This window comes from Lagenorhynchus albirostris, chromosome 14 (assembly GCF_949774975.1).
Source record: "Lagenorhynchus albirostris chromosome 14, mLagAlb1.1, whole genome shotgun sequence".
Taxonomy (NCBI): Eukaryota; Metazoa; Chordata; class Mammalia; order Artiodactyla; family Delphinidae; genus Lagenorhynchus; species Lagenorhynchus albirostris.
In genome coordinates, this window is record NC_083108.1 from 46,292,465 (window position 1) to 46,314,012 (window position 21,548).

Here is a 21,548-nt window from a genome sequence, read left to right on the forward strand (position 1 = left end):
TTTGGTTTTTCGTAAGATGGCTCTAGTAGCACTTAGTTGTCTTTAACTTCATTCAAAACAATTTTGTTAGACTGTATGTGACAGCTGTCATATCAGCATGCATTTAAAAAATGACATCAAAATTAGCGAATTTTTGTGTAGGCATTTTAATATTGAAGATGGAAGAAAAAAAGCAACATTTTCGGCATATTATGCTTTATTATTTCAAGAAAGGTAAAAATGCAACCGAAATGCAAAAAAATGATTTGTGCAGTATATGGAGAAGGTGCTGTGACTGATCAAACATGTCAAAAGTGGTTTGCGAAGTTTTGTGCTGGAGATTTCTCGCTGGATGATGCTCCACGGTTGGGCAGACCAGTTGACAGCGATCAAATCGAGACATTAACTGAGAACAATCAACATTACACCACGCGGGAGATAGTCGACAGACTCAAAATATCCAAATCAAGCACTGAAAATCATTTGCACCAGCTTGGTTATGTTAATCGCTTTGATGTTTGGGTTCTATGTAAGTTAAGCAAAAAAACCTCAACCGTATTTCTGCATGCAATTCTCTACTTAAACGTAATGAAGACGTTCCGTTTTTAAAACAAAATGCGACAGGTGATGAAAAGTGGATACTGTACAATAATGTGGAATGGAAGAGATCGAGGGGCAAGCGAAATGAACCACCAAACACACCAAAGGCCGGTCTTCATCCAAAGAAGGTGATGTCGTGAATATGGTGGAATTGGAAGGGAGTCCTCTATTATGAGCTCCTTCCGGAAAACCAAACGATTAATTCCGACAAGTACTGCTCCCAATTAGACCAACTGAAAGCAGCATTTGATGAAAAGCATCCAGAATTAGTCAAAAGAAAATGCATAATCTTCCATCAGGATAACGCAAGACCGCGTTTCTTTGATGACCAGGCAAGAAGTGTTACAGCTTATCTGGGAAGTTCTGATTCATTCGCCGTATTCACCAGACGTTGCACCTTCGGATTTCCATTTATTTAGGTCGTTACAGAATTCTCTTAATGGAAAAAATTTTAATTCCCTGGAAGACTGTAAAAAGCACCTGGAACAGTTCTTTGCTCAAAAAGATAAAAGGTTTGGGGAAGATGGAATTTTGAACTTGCCTGAAAAATGGCAGAAGGTAGTGGAACAAAAGGGTGAATATGTTGTTCAATAAAGTTCTTGGTGAAAATGAAAAATGTGTCTTTTATTTTTACTTAGAAACCGAAAGTACTCTTTGGCCAACCCAATAAATTGGTGCAGCCACTGTGGAAAAAAGTATAGAGGCTTCTCCAAACACTATAACTAGAACTACCATATGACCCAGCAATTCCACTCCTGGGTATATATCCAAAAAAAACAAAAACACAAATTTTAAAAGATACATGCACCCCAACGTTCATAGCAGCATTATTTACAATTGTCAAGTATGGAAACAACCTAAATTTCCATCAACAAATGAATGGATAAAGAAGATGTGGTACACACACACACACACACACACACACACACACACACACACACACAAAACGGAATACCACTCAGCCATAAAAAAGAATGAAATTTTGCCATTTGCAGTAACATGGATGGACTTGGAGGGCATTGCGCTAAGTGAAATAAGTCAGACAAATACTTGTATTATATTACTTATATGTGGAATCTAAAAAATACAACAAACTAGTGAATAAAACAAAAAAGAAGCAGACTCACAGATATAGAGAACAAACTAGTGGTTACCAGTGGGGAGAGGGAAGGAGGGAGGGGCATTACAGGAGTAGGGAAAAAATGGTTAGTATGGGATTATATGAAATCATGTGTGTGAAACTTTTGAAAATTGTAAAGCACTAAAGCGCTAGAGAATTTAAAGAATCTTTCATTCAATAAAAAAAAAAAGAAAAAGAAAAAGAAATATAGGCTTTACAAGAATGTTAAACTTTGCTTCTTTTAAGAGGAGAAGAATCTTACAGATATTCAGGAGGAAACAATTTAAAAGTTCCATCGGTCATATTAAAATTAAATGGATAAAATTGTGAATTTTATATGTAAAACATGCCTCAATAAAATTGCTTAAAAAACAGTAAATAGATGGAGAATTTCTGGCACTTTCCCCTTTTAGTGTTCATCACTTAAGATCAACATTGAAGGCAGAGTCTCACACTTCAGTGCTTAAAGGGATCAGGCAAGGCAAGGTGAACTTACGCTCCCACACCTGAAGTGGACAGCCACGGGTCGGCTCCAGCAGACTGTCACACAAACGGTACACCTAGTGACTCCAGATCTTCTAATTTTTCGAAAGAAGTGGAAATATAGATTTTTGTGAATTAAAATATTGGCAGCACCATGTGAGTTACAGAGAACACATTTAGAGATCAAATCGGCCCCAAGGCCATCATTTTGCAAACTGAGTGGAAGAATACCTTGGGTCCACTGTGTTTGTTCTTTTGTGTGTAAGATATACTTTAGGACACAAAGTTTAAAAATGTATATTAAGGATAAATTTTGAAAAAGAATACCTTTGTAAGAAAACCTTGATGGGCAAGAGAAGCTTTTGTAATGAATACGTGTAGCTTTCATTGTGAGTCAAATACCATGCAAGTTTACAACTATTTCAAAGAAAGTGATACAGGAACTTGGATCTGAAGTGAGCTTCTGGAACCCAAATGCTCACACTCCGAAGTAACACACCCAGCCAAGAAAGATCTACTGCCCTGCCCCCAGCTTCAGGGGCCAACTTCTAGAGATATTTCCAGAGTCAGTGACTGAGCAAAGTTATTCTTATAATAAAATAATTATTTTAATGAAGTATTTGAAATAATTTTAAACATCTGATCAATAAGATTACACACAAATATGGGAGTGTGCTGCACTTTACCAAAAAATAAAGCTAAGCATTTAAATATACAAAAACAACTTTAGGTATAGATCTCTTCTTAAAGGACTCTTTTAACATACACATAATTTATAGCATTTTTACATAATAACTCGCTGAAACAGAAAATGTGGCCAATTTGAAACTTACTACAGTATAGAATATGGCCATAACAGTCCCGATGGGAAGAACAGGATGAAGAATAACATACTTGAGGTTTTATTCCCCTGAATTCTTTTTCTAAGAAGCACAGCTTTCCCTTTTTTTCTTTTCTTTAGCCTTCTTTGGAGGATTTACGCATTCTTTCTGTATGTGATTCTAACTACAGCTATTATTTTTCACCAGCTACATACCACAAAAGTGGAATTAAAAAAAAAAAAAAAGAGGGTTTGCGTTGCAAAATGTCAGCTTCCTCCTCGGACGAGTATATATAACATGCTTCTCATAATATATGTAGAGCCAAGATCTCCAAGAGTAAGATGCTGACCTTACCTTTTGAGTACAGAATCCAAAATGGAATCCCATTGTTAAAAATTTCTAATCATCAATTACGATTTTTTTTAATGCAACAAGATGCTTAAAACTTAGGGTAACTAAAAGAGTTTATAAAACTATCCTTCTTGAGATTTAAAGCAGTACACAAAACAAAGAATAACTTCTTCCTTTTGAAATACTGTAATTTGAAAATGTTTGATACATTTTCCTTTTTGGTTGGGCTGTGATTTTTTTCCTGTCAACAAAACATGTACTGGTTGGTTCGGAGTTCCAATTCGACCACTGACCCCTCTTAGGTGTATACAGCATATTTCCTGTTTTATGATTCCGTTTTCATTTTCCCTCCATCGCTGGTGGTGAGGTGAACCAGGGAACAGCAACTTCAGGCACAAACTATCCCCATTTGTCGATGTTTTAACAACAATGGGACTCAGCGGACAAAAGCCACCACTGGCCTTACCCTGTGGCTTGTCACCTTCAACCACAGAAGGCAACTGTCATAACTTGCTAAGCAACTTCTGATTCCAGCCCAGAAAACCTAATGCTTTGAGTCAGGTTCCATGTAGGATGAAACACATAGTTTCCTGGTAAGCGGTGACCCTTCTTTTCTTCCCCCTGCATCTCAATGCAGGCTTACTAGGGAAAGACGCCTTACCTATTAATAGTTTGGCAAATGAAGGAGGGAGTAACAAACAGAGCCTTGCTGTAATTAAACACGTTGGTAGGCATATGCCTACTTCTGTGTAAATAAACCGTACTTCACAACCTATTTTTAGAAGCTGATTCCTAGTCATTAAGAACCTAATGGAATACATAAGAGTTAATAAAAGTATATAACTGTAAACAATGGTCTTCCCTATCGGTGATTATTTTCCAGAAACCGAAAGCTCAGGACCATGTGACACCGCTCTTTATGTCTTCTTTGGCAGTAAGTAGCAAGGATCTTGATGGAGAGGGCCATGGTCACTTCAGAAGGGCCAGGTACAGAGCTCGGGAATACTTCATCTCCCTCTCCTGCTCCATACAGAAGATCAGGTCCCTGAGGCAGATTCTTGTGATTCTTGGACGAAGCAACTGTTTGGTGGCTGTCAGGCTGGATGTCCCAGAAGCAAAAAGGTTGTCTTTTAAACCCTATACAAAGTAAAGGGAGAAGCAAGTTTAAAATAAGCAATCTTTCATAAAGAGAGAACCTGTCAATTCAGCAAGAGCCTGCTAGCCTCTGGCCCCTGGGGTAGGTGCTGGAGGTAATAGCATGATGCAGCTTGTCCTCCAGCAGCCCAGGCTCTTGGGGGAGGCCCATGGCCAGCACACCTAGTTCATGGCCTCAGTCACTCTCTCTCACCTGGACCATGGCCACAGCCTTTTAACTGACTTCTCCACTTCAATCCGTTCTTTGCTGCACATCACAGGGCAGACTGTCCTCTTTAAAGGTCTTAGACAAAAGTTTCGGGAGTGATGACTGTGGTCATAATTCTGATTGTGGCGATGATTTCACAGGTGTGTATATATGTAAGAACCTGTCAGATTACACATTTTAAATGTGTGCGGTCTTTTGTCAATTATAAAAGTAAAAGTGAAAGCCTCACATGGTTCAGATCCCACCACTCCATGGTTCAAAAACCTTCAATGGTTCCCCTCTGTCCAGAGTAGCTACTTGAGCATTTATTATACTTTGAGAGCTACGTTAAGCACCTTCCACACATGATCTTTCTTTCATACAACACTGCAGCATGTTACATGGGTGCTGTCCTCATTTATCAAGTGAGGAAACTGAGCTTAGACAGGTTAAAGCAATCTGTTTAAGGTCTCACAGCAACACTGAGCTGGGACTCAACTTTTAATTTGATCTAAAGCGAATGCTCGCCGCGTAGCACAGGGAGATCAGCTCGGTGCTTTGTGTCCACATAGAGGGGTGGGATAGGGAGGGTGGGAGGGAGACACAAGAGGGAGGAGATATGGGGATGTATGTATACGTATAGCTGATTCACTCTGTTATCCAGCAGAAACTAACACACCATTGTAAAGCAATTATACTCCAATAAAGATGTTAAAAAAATAATAAAGTGAATGCTCTTAGCCTGTTCTATATTATACATCATATCAGGTACAAACTCATTACCTGGCTTCTCTTCAGCCTTACTTCCCATTGCAGAGATCAGCAAAAGGCCATTCCAGGCTAACCTACTCATCCTTTAAGACCCATTTCAAATGGGTCTACTTACCCTCCCCTTCCCCGTAAGAATTCTTACTGTGGTAATTATCTTACATCGTATTATAGTAATTTGTATACGCTACCACCACCAGCACATACCCACTAGATTGTAAGCTTTCTGAGGACAGGGACTATCATTTCTATACCTTCTATGGCTTAGCAAAGTATACAGAACAGCACAGATTATCAGCAATATTTTCTCAATTGAATACACCAGTTTAAAACATAACAACTAACACGAGTTCTAAATGTCTTTCAAAATTGAATGAAACCCAATACTTCTGTATTAAGATATTAAGTTTCCTAAGTATCAATATGTCTATACACCACTATTTAAAAAAAAGATTTGGAAGAAGAAATAAAAATACAGAAAATTCAGATATAGAATAATTTGGCAAAAATGAATCCTTTATTTTCTTTTTTTTTTTTTAACTATACTTTGTTTCAAAAACATCTCAATTGAGTTGGCAACCCTCCTTTCCCTACCCAAAAGACTTCCTCTAACACAGGAAGCGAATCTTCTGGTTCCATTACTATCTTTTTATAACCTTCAAATTTTAATTACTCCCTCTACATTTCTGGTTTTCTCTTTTTTTTTTTTTTGCTTTGTTTTAGTTTGATGGAGGGTAAGGAAATCCCCTTTAAGGTCTCCAAAACCCTATGGTCAAAACAAGTGAACTTAATTCCATACATGTTCACAGAATGACTGGGAGTTCTTACATTCGACTTTACCTCACAGTCGAATAATATGTCCTTCAAAGATACTACTCACTTTTGAAGGGATAGGATATCACAATCCCACTTCTATACTCATTAGGTCAGACTCATTCAAAAGCATCCATGAAGCAAATTTTGGAAAGTCCATGTTTAAAAAAAAAGGACAAAAAGACTAACTTAGAGGTGGTGTAACACAGATATAATCTTAACTCTTGTAAATTATCACCATCAAAATATTCTCATAAGATTTTTACAGAATGGGCCCACCAACTCAGCTTTGGAACACTGGATAAAAGGACAAATTAGGAAGAAAGTTAATGTCCCAGGCACTGAGCAGCAATTTTGCTGTATATAGGAGTTATCTATTTAAAACTACAGTATATTTAACTAGAGGCATTTTTCTTAGCCAAAAATTAGATATATTATGCTAAAGCTGAATCTATATATGTTTATAGATCTTTCCTACCAAGTTTGCCAAAAATCACTCGTTTAGTGTTTTACATGAATATTTAAATTAAATGGCTAGTTGGACATACTATATCTTGGCAATTTAATTTCTACGTAAATATCCAGAAATATGTCATGTCTTTTGATAAAAAGACATGTATGAGAATGTTTAGCACTACAATTCATAATGGTCCCAAGCTAGAAACGATCCAAACGCCCATTAAGAGCAGAATAAACTGTGGACTATTCATACAAATGGAATACTACACAGCAGTAACAAACTGAGTAACATGGACAAATGTCACAAAATATTAAATGAAAGGATCCAGATGCAAAGGAATACATGTGGTTTGATTCCATTTCTATAACGTTTAAAACAGGCAAAGCTATAGAAGTCAGGATAATGATTCCCCTTAAGGGAGAAGAGTGGTAACCAGAAGGGGATAGTAGAGGTTTTCTGGGATTCTGGTGATGTTCTCTTTCTTGACCTAAGTTCTGTCTGCATATGTGTGCTCTGCTGTGAAAATTCAGTGAGCTTACTCATGATTTGTGTACTTTTCTGCATTGATGTTCTACTTCAATAAAAAAAATTAAACTGCTACCAAAAAAGTCTTGTGTAGGTAGGAAATACAAAGGGAAATGAAGAAGGAAAAGAGGAAAGAAGATAAGGCAAAATGGTTAAATAGAAAAAAATTATGGAGAACGAACCATCTGGGTAAGGAACAAAGGGGTCACAGTTCATGTCTGTCATGTGACAAGCCTGAAGGATCCCAGGGAAAGAGCCACATCACAGCTGCCAGCACAGGGTTGAAAAGGAGGTCATTCCAACAGGATGCAGCAGAAGGCCTGAGGCAATGTTATAAATGAAACAAACCCCAAGGGACATTCAGTAATCCCACAGAAATGTCTTTTATAATTCACAACTTCACGAAGGTGACAGCATTCTCTTTCCCCAAATAGTGACTGGCTTGGAAAGTTAACCTTTGTTGAACTTAGATACAAATATATAGCATTTTTATTCCTATGCTTATGATTTGAAAAAATCCACAGTCTGACTTTTCAGCTTCATACTGACCTGGCCAGAATAATCAGCTACATCTCAATTATCCGTGGTAAAGCGGGTGGAACTCAGAGCCATAAAAATTCGAACCTGCCTTCACCATCAGTTTTTATTTTCTTCCTCACCAAGTCCTTTGCCCAAAGTCACCTAGGGCTGATTTCTGGTTACACTATACTGTCAGTGCCAAAGAACACAAATGTAGTTAGGAGACCATTTGTAAGAAGAAAAAAACAACCTGTTGGGACAATGTACTATTTGTTTCTGAAATAGAGGATTTTCCCAATCGACTTTCTACGTGAAGATATTCCTTAATCTGAATTCTTCACTTAGATGAATAGAGGGTAAAATAGAAGATGGAATTCAGTGAAGATGAAAGAAATAATTCACTTACTAAGTGTACAACAGATGTTTTCGGAAGCGTAACCGAACCTAAATGTAAACATTCTTCAACACTGCCAGGTCAATTAAGTTAGCCCTCAATTTGTTCAATTATATCACTAAACAAAGTTTCATATTTTCATAATGAAACTTCTGAGAAACGCTTTTGCTCTAATAAGGAAAACTTGAACAGTCAGTTACCAATTTCAGAGCAATGACACCATTTTAAGAATGACACTAAGTAATTAAAAATAACCAATTATTCACATTTCCCCCCAACTTAATAGAGCAGGTGCTGTGAGGTAAAACTTTTAAGTGTCTCTACTTCTTTTTCCATGTTTCCTTAAATTATGTTACTGCTATACTAACTAGTTCATGCTAGCCCATGTACTGATTCAATTCAAAAGTTATCTGGGTTACTGGGCGCCTACTATGGGCAGAGGAACTGTTCTGGCAGCATAAGATATACAGGGGGACTGAATGGTGGTGAATACACATTGTCTCCTCCATAAGGAAACTCAGACAAATTACTTAACTTCTCTGTGCCTCAGTTTCCTAATCTGCAAAATAGGGACAGTAACTGTAATTATCTCACAGGGTTGGCCTGAGGATTAAATGAGAACAATGCCTGGCATACAGTATACAGTCTATAAATGTCATTTGTCAGTTGGGAGGCATTGAAGGTTTATAAACAGGAAACAGTATAATCCTAGTTCCAGATCTTTTTTTCCATCCCCTAGTTTAAATGCCCTATTCTCATAAGTCCTGGCTAATTTAAATAATTTGTCCTGCCACACTAACCTTGTCCCTCCTAGAGAAATTTTTAAATTTTAGTTGAGCTTTGAATGTTTAAAGCTAAAAAGTAAACTAATGGGCATTACAGACATATGGCAAATGGATGAGGGATGTATCCTGGGACAGGAAGGTTTTCACAAGCTCCTCAGCTCAAACAGTGGAGGACCAACCACACTTATCAGTACTGTCTACAGGAGCTGATGTCCATTCCTTCCATTCTAGTCCCTGAATCGTAAGACCAAGAAAACACAAACGTGTCCCTGAATCTTAACAGTCGACCAGGAACAAGAGCTGGGCATTTTAACCTCTAAAAGGCAAAGATCCTTTATATTTCTCAGACTCTCTACTTGATTTATTCTAACCCCATGTCACCATGGCAGCTCTTAAGGGATGACTCAAGTCTCAAACTTTAAGCAAAAATAAGAACTAGACATAGGGCACAGGGGGTGGAAAGAAAATCTGGCTCCAGAACAAAAATCAAACATCTTCTAAGTCTTGGTAGCAAAGATAAATAAAAGTGTCCTGGATGCCTGGCCTTAGTGTAATAATGTAATAAGATCACTGAAAATCTATGTTTGAAAGACCTGAGCTTCTAGGCCTCAAGGGCAGCACAGAGCAGAAAATACTGAGCTGTGAGACTGCCTGCCCTCTGCTGGTCAACAAGCAGAATTTATGAAGTAACACATCCCTCACCTCTATCACCTTCATTTCATTCCTTTGAGTTATTTCAGAATACAGACAACCTTGCATATTAACTTCCACCCCAGAATTTTGTCACCTCTAAGTATCTGTTTTTCAACAGTCTTTATAGAAGTAATATGTCTAAATAGACTGATGTGATGTATAATCGTGGGCTTTGAGTTCTAATTCTAGTTGTGTGATTATGAGAGTTGTGAAGACAATACTGGTTGTCCTATGCTAATGACCACTCGCGTCTTAATCTCCAAAAGAACACTTTCTTAAATTCTAGGCCTCATTGTTCAATTTCCTAATAAAGTACGTATCCTAAATTCAACATGTTTCAAATCATTACTCCTGCCTTTCTCCTCTTCTCTTTCTCATTTAAAGGAATGGTAATACCATTCACCTCCAATGCCTAATCCAGAAAACTGGGTGTCATCCTCAACCCTTTCTTCTTCTAATCCCATCTATCACTTCTTATCAGTTCTAACCTCTTTAATAGTTTCCAAATCATCTACATCCTTCTACATTTTCACTTCCATTATCTTCTGCCTAAGATGACTTCATCACCCTTCTAAGAAACTATTTCCAGTATTAATATTCTTCACACTGCTGTGAGTATGATCTTTCTAAAATAAGTAATCTGATAATACCGTTTTCCTGTTTAAAATGCTCCAGTGGCTAAAAACCACCTCTAGGACCAAGTCCAAGTATTTAAGCATGACAAATACAGTCAACCATGAGCATACCAAAGCTTCTCCCCACATTCTCATCTCTCATTCCTTTCTTCCTATCTCAAACTATTGATCATGCCATAGAATGTTTTTTCCTCTTTGTTCCGGACAGTTAATTCTCTCCTCCTGGAACTCCTTCTCCAATCTCTCTGTCGTATCCTTACATCACATCACTCGACTAAGTCCTTTAAGACTCAACTCAGGTAACCTGTTTCCCCAATGCTACAAACACAGACTCACCCCAGGTCTAGATTAGGTGCAACTCCTGTGTATTTTAGCTGTACTCTCTACTTTACTGTCACATGTATTCAGTGCAATGCAACAACGTCTTTAACTTTCTCACTCACTGGAAAGGAAGGATTTTGTACCTGTGAATATTTTATATATATGGCACTTAGCTGGTATCCAATCAACGTTTGTAGTACAATTATGCATCAAGTGTCACCCAATATCATCAGTTATATGAATGACCGAATAGTGAAAATGAGCCATATTATGGGCTTTGGACATTTTAAATCAAGATCCTGCTGTCATTCTTAGCTTTAAGCCAAATAAATTTGGGAGAAAAGCTGAAAGGTGAAATCCTTTGATGACTTGTTCCTCAGCATTACTCATCCCCACCAAGCTACCACCAGATGGGATTTGCTCAAAAGGCTATTTTCTGCCACTTTCTCCAAACAGTGGGTAAGTGCTTCAACCCACCAAGTAATACAACACACAAGAACAGCAAATAACCAAATAAATGTCAATTCTGAAAAGCAGTAACTTACTGCAAGTTGAAAAGCCTGTGTCAGCAGGACTTTCCTCTTTATACTCTCGTAATTTTCTTTACCTTTAATTAAGACACAAAGTCCTTTGAAAACTCAAGTAACCTATGTCCAGAACTAAGTTTTATCTATTATTTTATGCTAACTTCTTTAAAGGACTGCCAGTTAAAGATTTTTCTTTCAGAGCCAACTTTAATTTTATCCTTGAAGGATTGTAAATGTTAAAAAAAACTACATCAGTAAGGATTGCTGTGCCTCACAACTAAAGGCAGATTTACCAGTATATTTAAATGTATTAATAGTAGCTTTAGGTTTATTTAATTAAAACTCTGGTAATTCTGGAGTTGATGAATTGCATATAGACAGATGGAAAATGATACTAGAAAGAAATATGAATTTACAGGAAAAATGAAAGAGCACTAGAAATGGTAAACATTAAAAAGCTGTTTTTATTTTCATAAGTTCTTTAAGAGATATATGACCAAGTGATAACAATGTACTATGGAGGTTAAAACATATGCATAAGTAAAATAGGTGACAACAATAGCACAAAGGATGGGAGGAATTTGTATAATGGAATTATATAGTTAAAAGGTTTTTACATGATATATGAAGTGGCATTAATTCAAGATTGAGTATAATTAGTTAAGGATACATATTGTACCTTTAAACAGATCTGTAAAGCAACCATTAAAAAAAAAAAAGAGGTATAGTTAAAAAGCCAAAAGAGGATATAGAATGGTATACTAAAACACTACTTGGTTAACTCAAAAGATGACGACAACAACAACAACAACAACAACAACAACAAAAAAAGATGACAACGAAGGAGAAACAAAAAAACAGAGGGACAAACAGAAAATAGCAAGATGGTAAACTCAAATCTAATCATAGTAATAATTGCATTAAATGTAAATGGACTAAACAGTCCAAATAAATTTTCAGACTGGATACAAATCCAAAGCTCAATTACATGCTACTCATAAGAAACCAGCTTTAAATAAAGACACAGGCTGGAAGTAAAAGAATGGAGAAATGATAAATCATGCTAATACTAAGCATAAGAAGTGCTGGTGTAGTTATAATAATATCAAAGTAAACTTTAAGACAGGGAATATTAGAAATGAGAACAATTTCACAATGACAAAAGGGAGCAATTCATCAAAAAGACATAATGTGTTTGCACTTAGACCATCAAATAAAAGAAGCAAAAATCGACAGGTAAACATAGACAAATGTACAATTATAGTTAAAAGAAAAGAAAACAACTTATGGAATATTATTCAACCATAAATAAGAATGAAGTACTGATACAAGCTACAATATGGATGGATCTTGAAAACATTATGCTAAGTCAAAGAAATTAGACACAAAAGGCCAAATATTGTATAATTCTTTTTATATGAATGCCTAGAACAAGTAAATCCATAGAGACAGATGGTTGCACAGCTATGTGAATATACAGTTGTCCCTAGGTATATTGGTTCCAGGACCTCCCATGGATACCAGAACCTGTGGATGCTTAAGTCCCTTATATACAGTGGCATAGTATTTGCACATAACCTCCACACAACCTCCTGCATACTTTAAATCACCACTAGATTACTTATAATACCTAATACAATGTAAATGCTATGTAAATAGTTGCCAGCACTTAGCAAATTCAAGTTTTGCTTTTTGGAACTTTCTGGAATTTTTTTCCCCAAATATTTTCAATCCATGGTTGGTTGAATCCATGGATGTGGAATCTAGCAGATATGGAGGGCCAACTGTACTGACTTGCACGCTTTAAAATGATGAGGTGTGGTATGTGAATTTTATCTCAACAAAAATCCAAATAATGGCACAGTCTAGTAAGTCAAACAAACAAGTTCAAATAAACATTTCAAAAACAACTTATATTTATTCTTTTCAATACTCTCCACAATTCTTAGGAAAAATTGCATAAATAGGAATTCAACAACATACTCTAAATAGGTACTGTTGCAATGCTTAAGGCAGATACATTGTTTTCCACGTAAACCTGGATTTTCACTGGTAACATTAGTTGAAAATCTGAACATTTTATTTCGGAATATTTCAGAGAGAAATTTACTATCATTTAAACTACTAAATAATTTTATTGCTGATTTCTCCTCTCTTCTTTATTCTTGTGTATTTATGTCATTTTCACTCCTTTACTAACAATTAAGGGGGATTTGGGAAGGAGGGAAGATAAACCCATAATGTGCAATTCAACTTATTTCACAGGGGGTCCTTGAAGATAGCTGACAAGGTGTCAGACTTTAAATCTCTGGAAAATTTTAAAGATCCATCTAAAATTCAGATTTATGTTTAAGTCATTTACAAAAAAGAGGCATATTTGTTTATGGAAGTGTGAGCAAAATAAAATGTGAAAAATGTATCTCAAAACATAAAAAAGCTGCTTCTTTATCTAAAGTAAGAATGCTCTAAATTCTAATGAATCTATATGATATTTATAGAAGGTGTTAGATGACAACAAATCTGTAATCTGAAATCTCTAATTCTGTTTGTCCCCTAGTAGATTTTAAGCTGCTGTGTTTCCTCAAATCATTTCAGGCTTAATATTTCAATTATAATCTACTCATATCCTCAAATAATGAAAACTAGTAAATACGGTAAACAAAATGACATCTATGTAAGATTAATCATTCAAATACCCATAAGAATTCAACTCAGTTCTCTATTTCAAAATACACACATTTCTAAGTTATGAAAAAAAAGTCCATAATTTTAATGCTTAAATAACAATTAAAAAATCCAAGTATCTCCCTCATAAGGTATTTTAGAGGTTTTTCACACTTCGACACCATGTTTCCATACAGAAATAGAACCTCAACCTTTGAAGAGGACACATAGAAATGGTAGAGATACAATAAAGGAAAAATTGTAGCGACTAGAATATTTTGAAATGACTGATCACATCTGTTGCTAAAAGGGAATGGGAAAATAGGCATTCACACAGTGGTGGAAACTGGCACAAAGTTTTTGGAAAGTATTATGGAAATATCTATTAAAATTTAAGATGTGCATACCCTTTGACCCAGAAGTTCCATTTCTAGAAATCAATTTGGCAAAATAAATGGGTGCATGAAGATAGAGGATGTTAACTGTTTATAATAAACCAATGAAAATATTCTAAATGTCTATCAGTGGATCATAGAATTACGGCACAAAAGTATGTACCAGTATGGAAAAATGTCCAAGATGCAGTGCTTCACAAATTGTAAAACAGTACTTTTAGGATGATCCCATTATAGTAATTAAGAGCACAGACAAACATCAAATCCTCTGGACGTGTATCTGGGCTTCTCCACTTACTAACTGTGGAACTCTGGAAAAGTAATCTTCCCTATACCTCAACTTTTTCATTTAGGGAAAATAATAGTATGATTTTACAAAGGAGTTATAAGGACTAACCAAGATAATACATTCTAAGTGCTTGCTAAAAGTAAACTATTATTATATATGCAATTGTAAATATATATATATTTGATTATATTAGGTAGAACTATATAAAATTGCCAATACTTGATAGTTTTTCACCTATGAAAACGGCAAGTTCATATGGTTTAACCTAATACATGCATGGATAATTTTGGAAAGGATAACCCAAGAAACTTAAGAGCTGTTTGTAATACTCTTTTATACTATTTTGACATTTTCAACATGATCAGTTAACAAACACTCTTCTCTCCCAAATAAAAAGCTATCTACTCTATTCCCCTTGCTTTAAGCAGTACTATCTTAAAAGTATAACAGACATTTTTCTTCCCCCCAAAATCAATAATCATTTGTTGAATGTATAATCTACCTTCTGATAGTACTCTTCTAGAAACTGAGTCTTCTTCATTTCAGAGAAATTTAGACTTCATAAGAAACTTGCAAGCATTGGAAAGGATCTTACCATACCTAGGTTAATTCATACTAGTTTAAACAATGGAAGAAAGTTATCACTGAAATCCATTCTAAATATTATATTCCAAAGAGCTTTGATTTTAATAATTCTATACAACTATCCTTATATAAAGGTGGGTGGGAAGAGAGAAGAAAAGTCAAGAAATAAGAACAAAATAATATTTTCTGGCAGGTACAAAGAAACGTGTGGGGGAGTCTGTGTTTGAGACCACCACACGTCTAGTGCTTTGGAAGCCCTAGCCTGCTCCATGTTGAAGATTCTTGGGAAAGTAATAATGGGGGAAATAATTAAGTCCAGAAATTCCCTAATCATCTTCCTCTGAAGAAGACAAAGCAATGGAATCCATCTTAACTGTGCCTCCTGATATTTCCTCTTATCTGATACAGACACACACAAACCAGCAAAGTTCCATCCGTTCTTGGACAGAACACTCTCTGGTACCATCACTGCCTTTCCAGGACATCCCATCTTCCCCAGACTTCATTTTTGTCTATGAGCAGCAAGCTAATGCTGAGTGCTTGTTTTAAAAAAACAGGTACATCATTACCTGGCACTTAACTCGCTAACTTCCACTTCCTTGAAGGGGCGCACCACCAAAGAACAGAAATGAGAGAGGGACAGAGAATACTGTTGTTAGGATTAGCATGGAGGGAAAAAAATGGCTACCCACCACACAGACTTCTTCAGCATCTCAGAGATAGTTCTTGGACTCCAGTAAGCAATTCTTTTCCTGAACGCTCAAAGACATCCTAACACACTGAGGATATAGTATTAAATCATGAGGACAGGCAAATGGTTGTGCTACTATGACTCTGATAAATTTTTTCTCAGATATATTCAAATTAGTAGAATGCTCAGGTGATTTCTGGCTGCCTATGAAGTAACTACAATTATTTTTCTTTCTCTTAAGAAGAAAATTATAACAGCTCAAGAAAAAAATTTTTTTCAAAACACAACACGTTTTATTACTTTTTACACTGCTTCATAGTAACTTGTGATTTTTCTTCAAACAATTTCAGTTTAGTTTCTAAAAAAAACCTTTATTTCCCACCTGATTTTCAAAGTTGTATACTAGGTGCCAAAAAATTCACATAAATGAATTTTCAAACCCTAAGATATCTTTAACCTAAGACAGGTTAGGCCCTAATGGTGTACTTTGCCCTTCAGAGGACTAGGCATCTAGCAGAGTAGAGACATTCTGTTTTAGGGCACCTACACACAGGCTAAAATAACAAAGAAAACATATGGAAAGATTCTTAAAGCTCTATTGTTTCCTTTATAGCAACATCATTTATTTCTTTATCCTAATTTTTTTATTGCAGTTTGCCCACAGTCTTCTGAAAACTGCCTTCCCTCTCCCTACCTTGTCCCCCCAAAATCAAAGTACTCTAATACTTTAAACATCAAATTGGAGCTAAAGGGAAAGGTAAGTTGCTACAATAGATATATCACAAGACCTTCAAGTTCTATATAGAGAAGTTCTAATAATATCTATAGCAAACTGCTGTGGAATACTATTCGAGGTACAGGATTTTTTCAAAAGTTCATCTCTAAATACATGTAAAAATTAATGAAACTTTCTCAGAAATCACTCTTCTGTAAGCTGTAGCATGAAATATTCTTGCCAATGGAATTCAACACATTATTCTAAAATGGTCCTTTCTCACCTTCTTAAGCCTACTCATAAAATACTGCAATGTGATAATTTCTATGATTAATGTTATAGTGAGACCACTAAACATAAATGGTTAAGAATATAGATTTAGGGCTCTGCAGTAGAATCATTTTATAGGTTCTATCCAAATAATATTTGCTTGGCTAATAATATTTAAAGAATGCTTGTTTTAAAAATATTTACAAGTATGCCTAACTGAAATGCCTTGTTTTCAAGGTATACAAATTTAAAAAGTACAATAAAGAAGAAATGAATTTTAGGAATGCACCTTTAATTGTAGGGAGATATAGCAAAATTGTTATCAATATCTAACATTTATCTCTGAATTAGAATTCAGCTGTGGAAAAAAAAATATGTTTGTCTGAAAGCAATTCTGGTTCAACCAAATTTTCTATTTATTGCTAAGAAACGTTTCAAAAAAGCCCCTTCTCATTATCTTCCTCTAAAATTCTTACAGTTTTACAGGGTAGTACTTTAACCTGCTTCTAGATAGAAGGGACATACACTTATCTATATAGTAATAATTTCTTTGTTTTGGTTAGCAAATGAACACTATTTTAAGCAACACATACCAGGTATATCAATACTATAAGCATCATGTAGTTGATCTGGCACTGTAACCACTTACTTTTAAAAGAAATATCAGCATTTTCAAGCCAATATGTTATAAGGTTAAAATAAAACCTATCTTTATTTTCAATAAAATAAAGAAATATTGTTATGATGGTTGGCTCATTAAGTTAGGTGAACTATTTGAAAGTATTGTTAATAGAGAAAAGATAGAGCCTTTATAATCCAAGGACCTAAAATCAATGCAGGAAGTAAAGTTATTAATGACTTAACATTCCAAAGAACCCCAAACACATCACCTCAGCGTATACATACATGACATACACATGGAAACACTCTAAATCTTTAAGTAGGTTCTAGATTACTGCATAGGTATCTGTACAGCCTATGTTAATTTAAGAACTAATTTCATATGCATATATTCTTATATATAACTTCAACACACAGCAGTAAATTAAGGACAAATTAAATACTCCAAAGTAGTAAATTTTAAGTCCCCCCCACCCCAGAGCCAACAGGCTTATGAAACAAATAATTTGGTTCTAAATGATAATTGGTACTTGTTGCTTTTTGCCAGGTTAACACGAGGAGACAGGAGCTGATGCTATTCAACTCTACCAAGACTTCTGAGAATATCAATGTAAATCTACACAGAGGATAGTTTAATGTATAAATTGTACAACTAGAAAGATTTTTTAAAGGATAAGAGCCAGTTTTGCTTTGTTTTACATAATAGAAAAATATACTAAAGGAAGAAGGTCTAAAACGAATTTCTCCAAATTTATTATTGTTGATTTATTATCAACAAAAATTATAATCTATGAATGCTGAACGTTCTAAGTTTAATTCTCTGAATTTTACATTTTTTAAAATCACCGTTTTATGCAGTCTTCCAAACTGAAACCTCTTCCCTTCAGTACTAAAAACCTGCATTTGAACTAAGGATTTTACTCTTCAAAGAGCAAGACTCTACCTCACTCCCCTCTGGGATTATATGCTTATTCTAGTAAATTCAAATCAAACAGGTAAGATTTCAGGTTCCCATCTATAAAGAAAGAGGCAGACAAAAAGTAGACCCTCAGTCTTCAAGGTATAGAATATTAAAAATCTAAATGGTTTCATACATCAATTTTGTGTTATTTGTGAGAGAACAAAAAACCTGAATCGTTAAAGGGTTTTTAACAATCCTGATTCATGCAATTTAAGTGATTGGAGGGGCAAATCAATCAGCAGTATATGTAAACACTGAAAGAGCATACAGCAGGGTTCTCTCTAGTTTCCCATTTTTCAAAGAAAATTACCTTTGAAGTTAAAACACCATGAATAAAAATCAACAAAAAATAGTTTTCAGCTAATTTCAAAATAAGGATTGTACTAAAATGTCACCAACTCATTAAAGAAATGGATATTTTCAATTCAGGTTGGCATTACTTAAAAGTACTCGCTGTTATAATTCTGTAAAAGTCTGACAACGATCGAAGTTTAAAGTCCAGGAATAAAGGGGAAAACATACAGGCCTAAGTTCTCAAAACTGAAGAAGCACCAAGCAAACACACACTTCAGTATATTTATAGCCAAGTTAGAACACATCTGTTTTGAAATTTAAAAATTAAATAAGCTTATATTTTAATGTTAATAGATAAATCATATAAACTGATATTTTTTTAATCACTGTTTTGAACATCAACAGTACATTTCATTTTCCCCCCTGTAACCTATGGACTTTCTCAGATTCAAACATACAATCGATGAAAAATTCTGTAAAATCTCTGATTATTAGAAACCAGGGAACATTTAATGTTTCTGAGATTTGTGACGAACTCAAATGAGACATAAAAATGAAGCTTTGAAGAGATTAATGATTAACAGTTCAAATTCACTATGGATCATTAATACTACTTATAAAATTCTATTAAAAGCTAAAATAATGGTACTATTACTATGATGACAAAGACGACAATTTATTAGGCCTGTACTTGAGGCCAGGAACTAATTAAGCACTTTACATAATCCAATCCTTAAAACATTGTAAGGCGGGTATTACACCCATATTCCAGATGGGGATAATTGAAGTAAGAGGTTTAAAGAACTTGTCAAAGGTTACAAAACTTAATGGTCAAGAACCAAACCCAGATTTGACTGAGTCCAAACTATTATGTACTTATGATGCTATGATGCTTCCCCACGAAGCAAACATTTAACAGAATTTGTTGTATAAAGCTACCATTATCAAAAAGTAGGGCAGGAACTTAGACATCCCTGTAGCTCTTTCTCAAAGGAATTATAATATTATAAAGAATAACTTTATGTGGATGAAAAAAAATTACAAGTAACTGTTCTTGCCAAAAAGAAAAAACTATGCTAACTAGGCCATATTTATAGGAATACGCTTAATGATGAAATAGCATGCCCCACTTTTAATAAAATATTTACACATTTACATACAAATAGACCAAAAATAAAGGGCAGTGGGTTGTCCTATGCTAGAGAATTAGGAACATAAAAAACTCTACTGGACTAGTGTTACCATATTTTAAAATATACTAAGATTTGGAACCTTGAGGTCACAAAAAGACAAATACGAAATGATTCCATTTACATGAGCTATCTAAGTAGTCAAATTCATAGAATCAAAGTAGAATGGTGGTTACCAGGGGCTGGGAAAAGGGAAGATGGGGAGTTGTTTAATGGGTATAGAGTTTCAATTTTGCAAGATGAAAAAGTTCTGGAGATGTGGTGCATAACAATGTGAATATGCTCAACACTACTGAACTGTACACTTAAAAATGGTTAAGATGCTTAAAAAGAAAGATTTGGTACTAATACATAAAGAGCCATAAACAGATATACATCACTAGACTGGTCCTGCTGCACTTATATGGTAGTTGCTAGTCACATGTGACTATTAAAATTTACATTAATTAAAAAAATTAAAACTATTTCCTCAATCACACTAGCCACAGCTCAACTGCTCAACAGCCATATGTAGTTGCTGAGGACAGCACAGACAGCACATTCTCATCACAGAAAGTTCTGTTAGCTAGCACTGGGTCAGAGTATACAGAAACAGTCTCAAATACATATGGGAATTTGTATTTGACACAAAATTGTTTGTGATAAAGGTGGCATTTCAAATCAGGGGGGAAAGAATCATTGAGTAAACAGTGTTGGGACAATCTGCTAGCCTGGGGGAGAATGAGGGGGAAGTGAGGGAGTAAAGGTAAATCCAGATCTCAACTCTTATTCAAAACAAATTCTGAGTGAACCAAAGATTTATACTTAAAAGCTGAAATGATAAAATACTAACACATAAGTCTAATTATTAAGAAAGGGCTTTCCAAACACAATAGAACCCCAGGAGGACAAAAGCAGAAGACTGATTTTTTTTTAATTTAAGAAAATACAAACTTTTAGATGAATAAAGCCCAGAAAAACTGAAAGGAAAGTGGAGGGAGGTGTGGAGTGTTCCATTTTCTTAATCTATTAAAAAATATAACTCGGTGGGGAAAAGGTAAATTGAAAGTGCCAATATACACATGAAAAAATTGCTCAATTTCATTCATAATTTAAACACTCTATTAAAAATTGCATTTTCAACCATCAGATGGCAAAGAGAATCCCCAGTGTTAAATGAGAGTGTGAGAAAACAGGCACTAATGGATATAAAGCCTGATACAACTCATTCAGGAGGTAATTTTAAAATATTTATCAAAAATGAAAAGCAACAAATAATATTTATGGGTAAAATGATATTAAGTCTAGGACTGACTTTAAAATAACCTGAAGTGAAAAACTTACCTGAGAAGGTTGGTGTAGATATAAATAAAACAAAATTAGGCATAAACTGATAGTAGTTGCAGCAGGATGGCAGGTGTGTAGGGGATTCATACTACTCTAGCTTTGAGTATGTTTGAATTTTTCCAAAAAGGTTTTCCTATTAATGCACACCCTTTAACCCAGGTATTCCATTTCTAGGTATTTAGTCTATAGTTACGTTGGACAAGCACACAACAAGGTAAGTACAAGGATGTTCTCTGAGGCAATAAAAGCAAAGACCCAGAAACAACCTACATTTCCATTAGAGAACTGGTTGAATACATTATTTATCTAAACACAGTAATGTCATATACCTTTAAAAAGTATGGAGATAAATTATATGAGAGATATTACGGAAAAGGGGAAAAGTATCAAGAACAGAACAATAGACACAGT

The 21,548-nt window shown here is 35.1% G+C and overlaps 1 protein-coding gene across 4 annotated transcripts in view; it reads right to left on the minus strand.

Annotated features, from left to right (window-relative positions):
* Positions 1-2,825: 2,825 nt before the first annotated feature.
* TAF4B (TATA-box binding protein associated factor 4b) overlaps positions 2,826-21,548 on the minus strand; it is a 113,873-nt gene continuing 95,150 nt past the window's right edge. For 2 of the 4 annotated variants that reach the window (XM_060121403.1, XM_060121399.1), the window contains one exon: positions 2,826-4,491. In XM_060121403.1, coding sequence (XP_059977386.1) covers positions 4,324-4,491 — 168 coding nt within the window. In that variant the 3' untranslated portion in view covers positions 2,826-4,323. Of the gene's footprint in view, positions 4,492-7,880; positions 7,971-15,761; positions 15,849-21,548 lie in introns of those variants that run through there. The other 2 variants (XM_060121401.1, XM_060121402.1) reach the window with 2 other exon arrangements.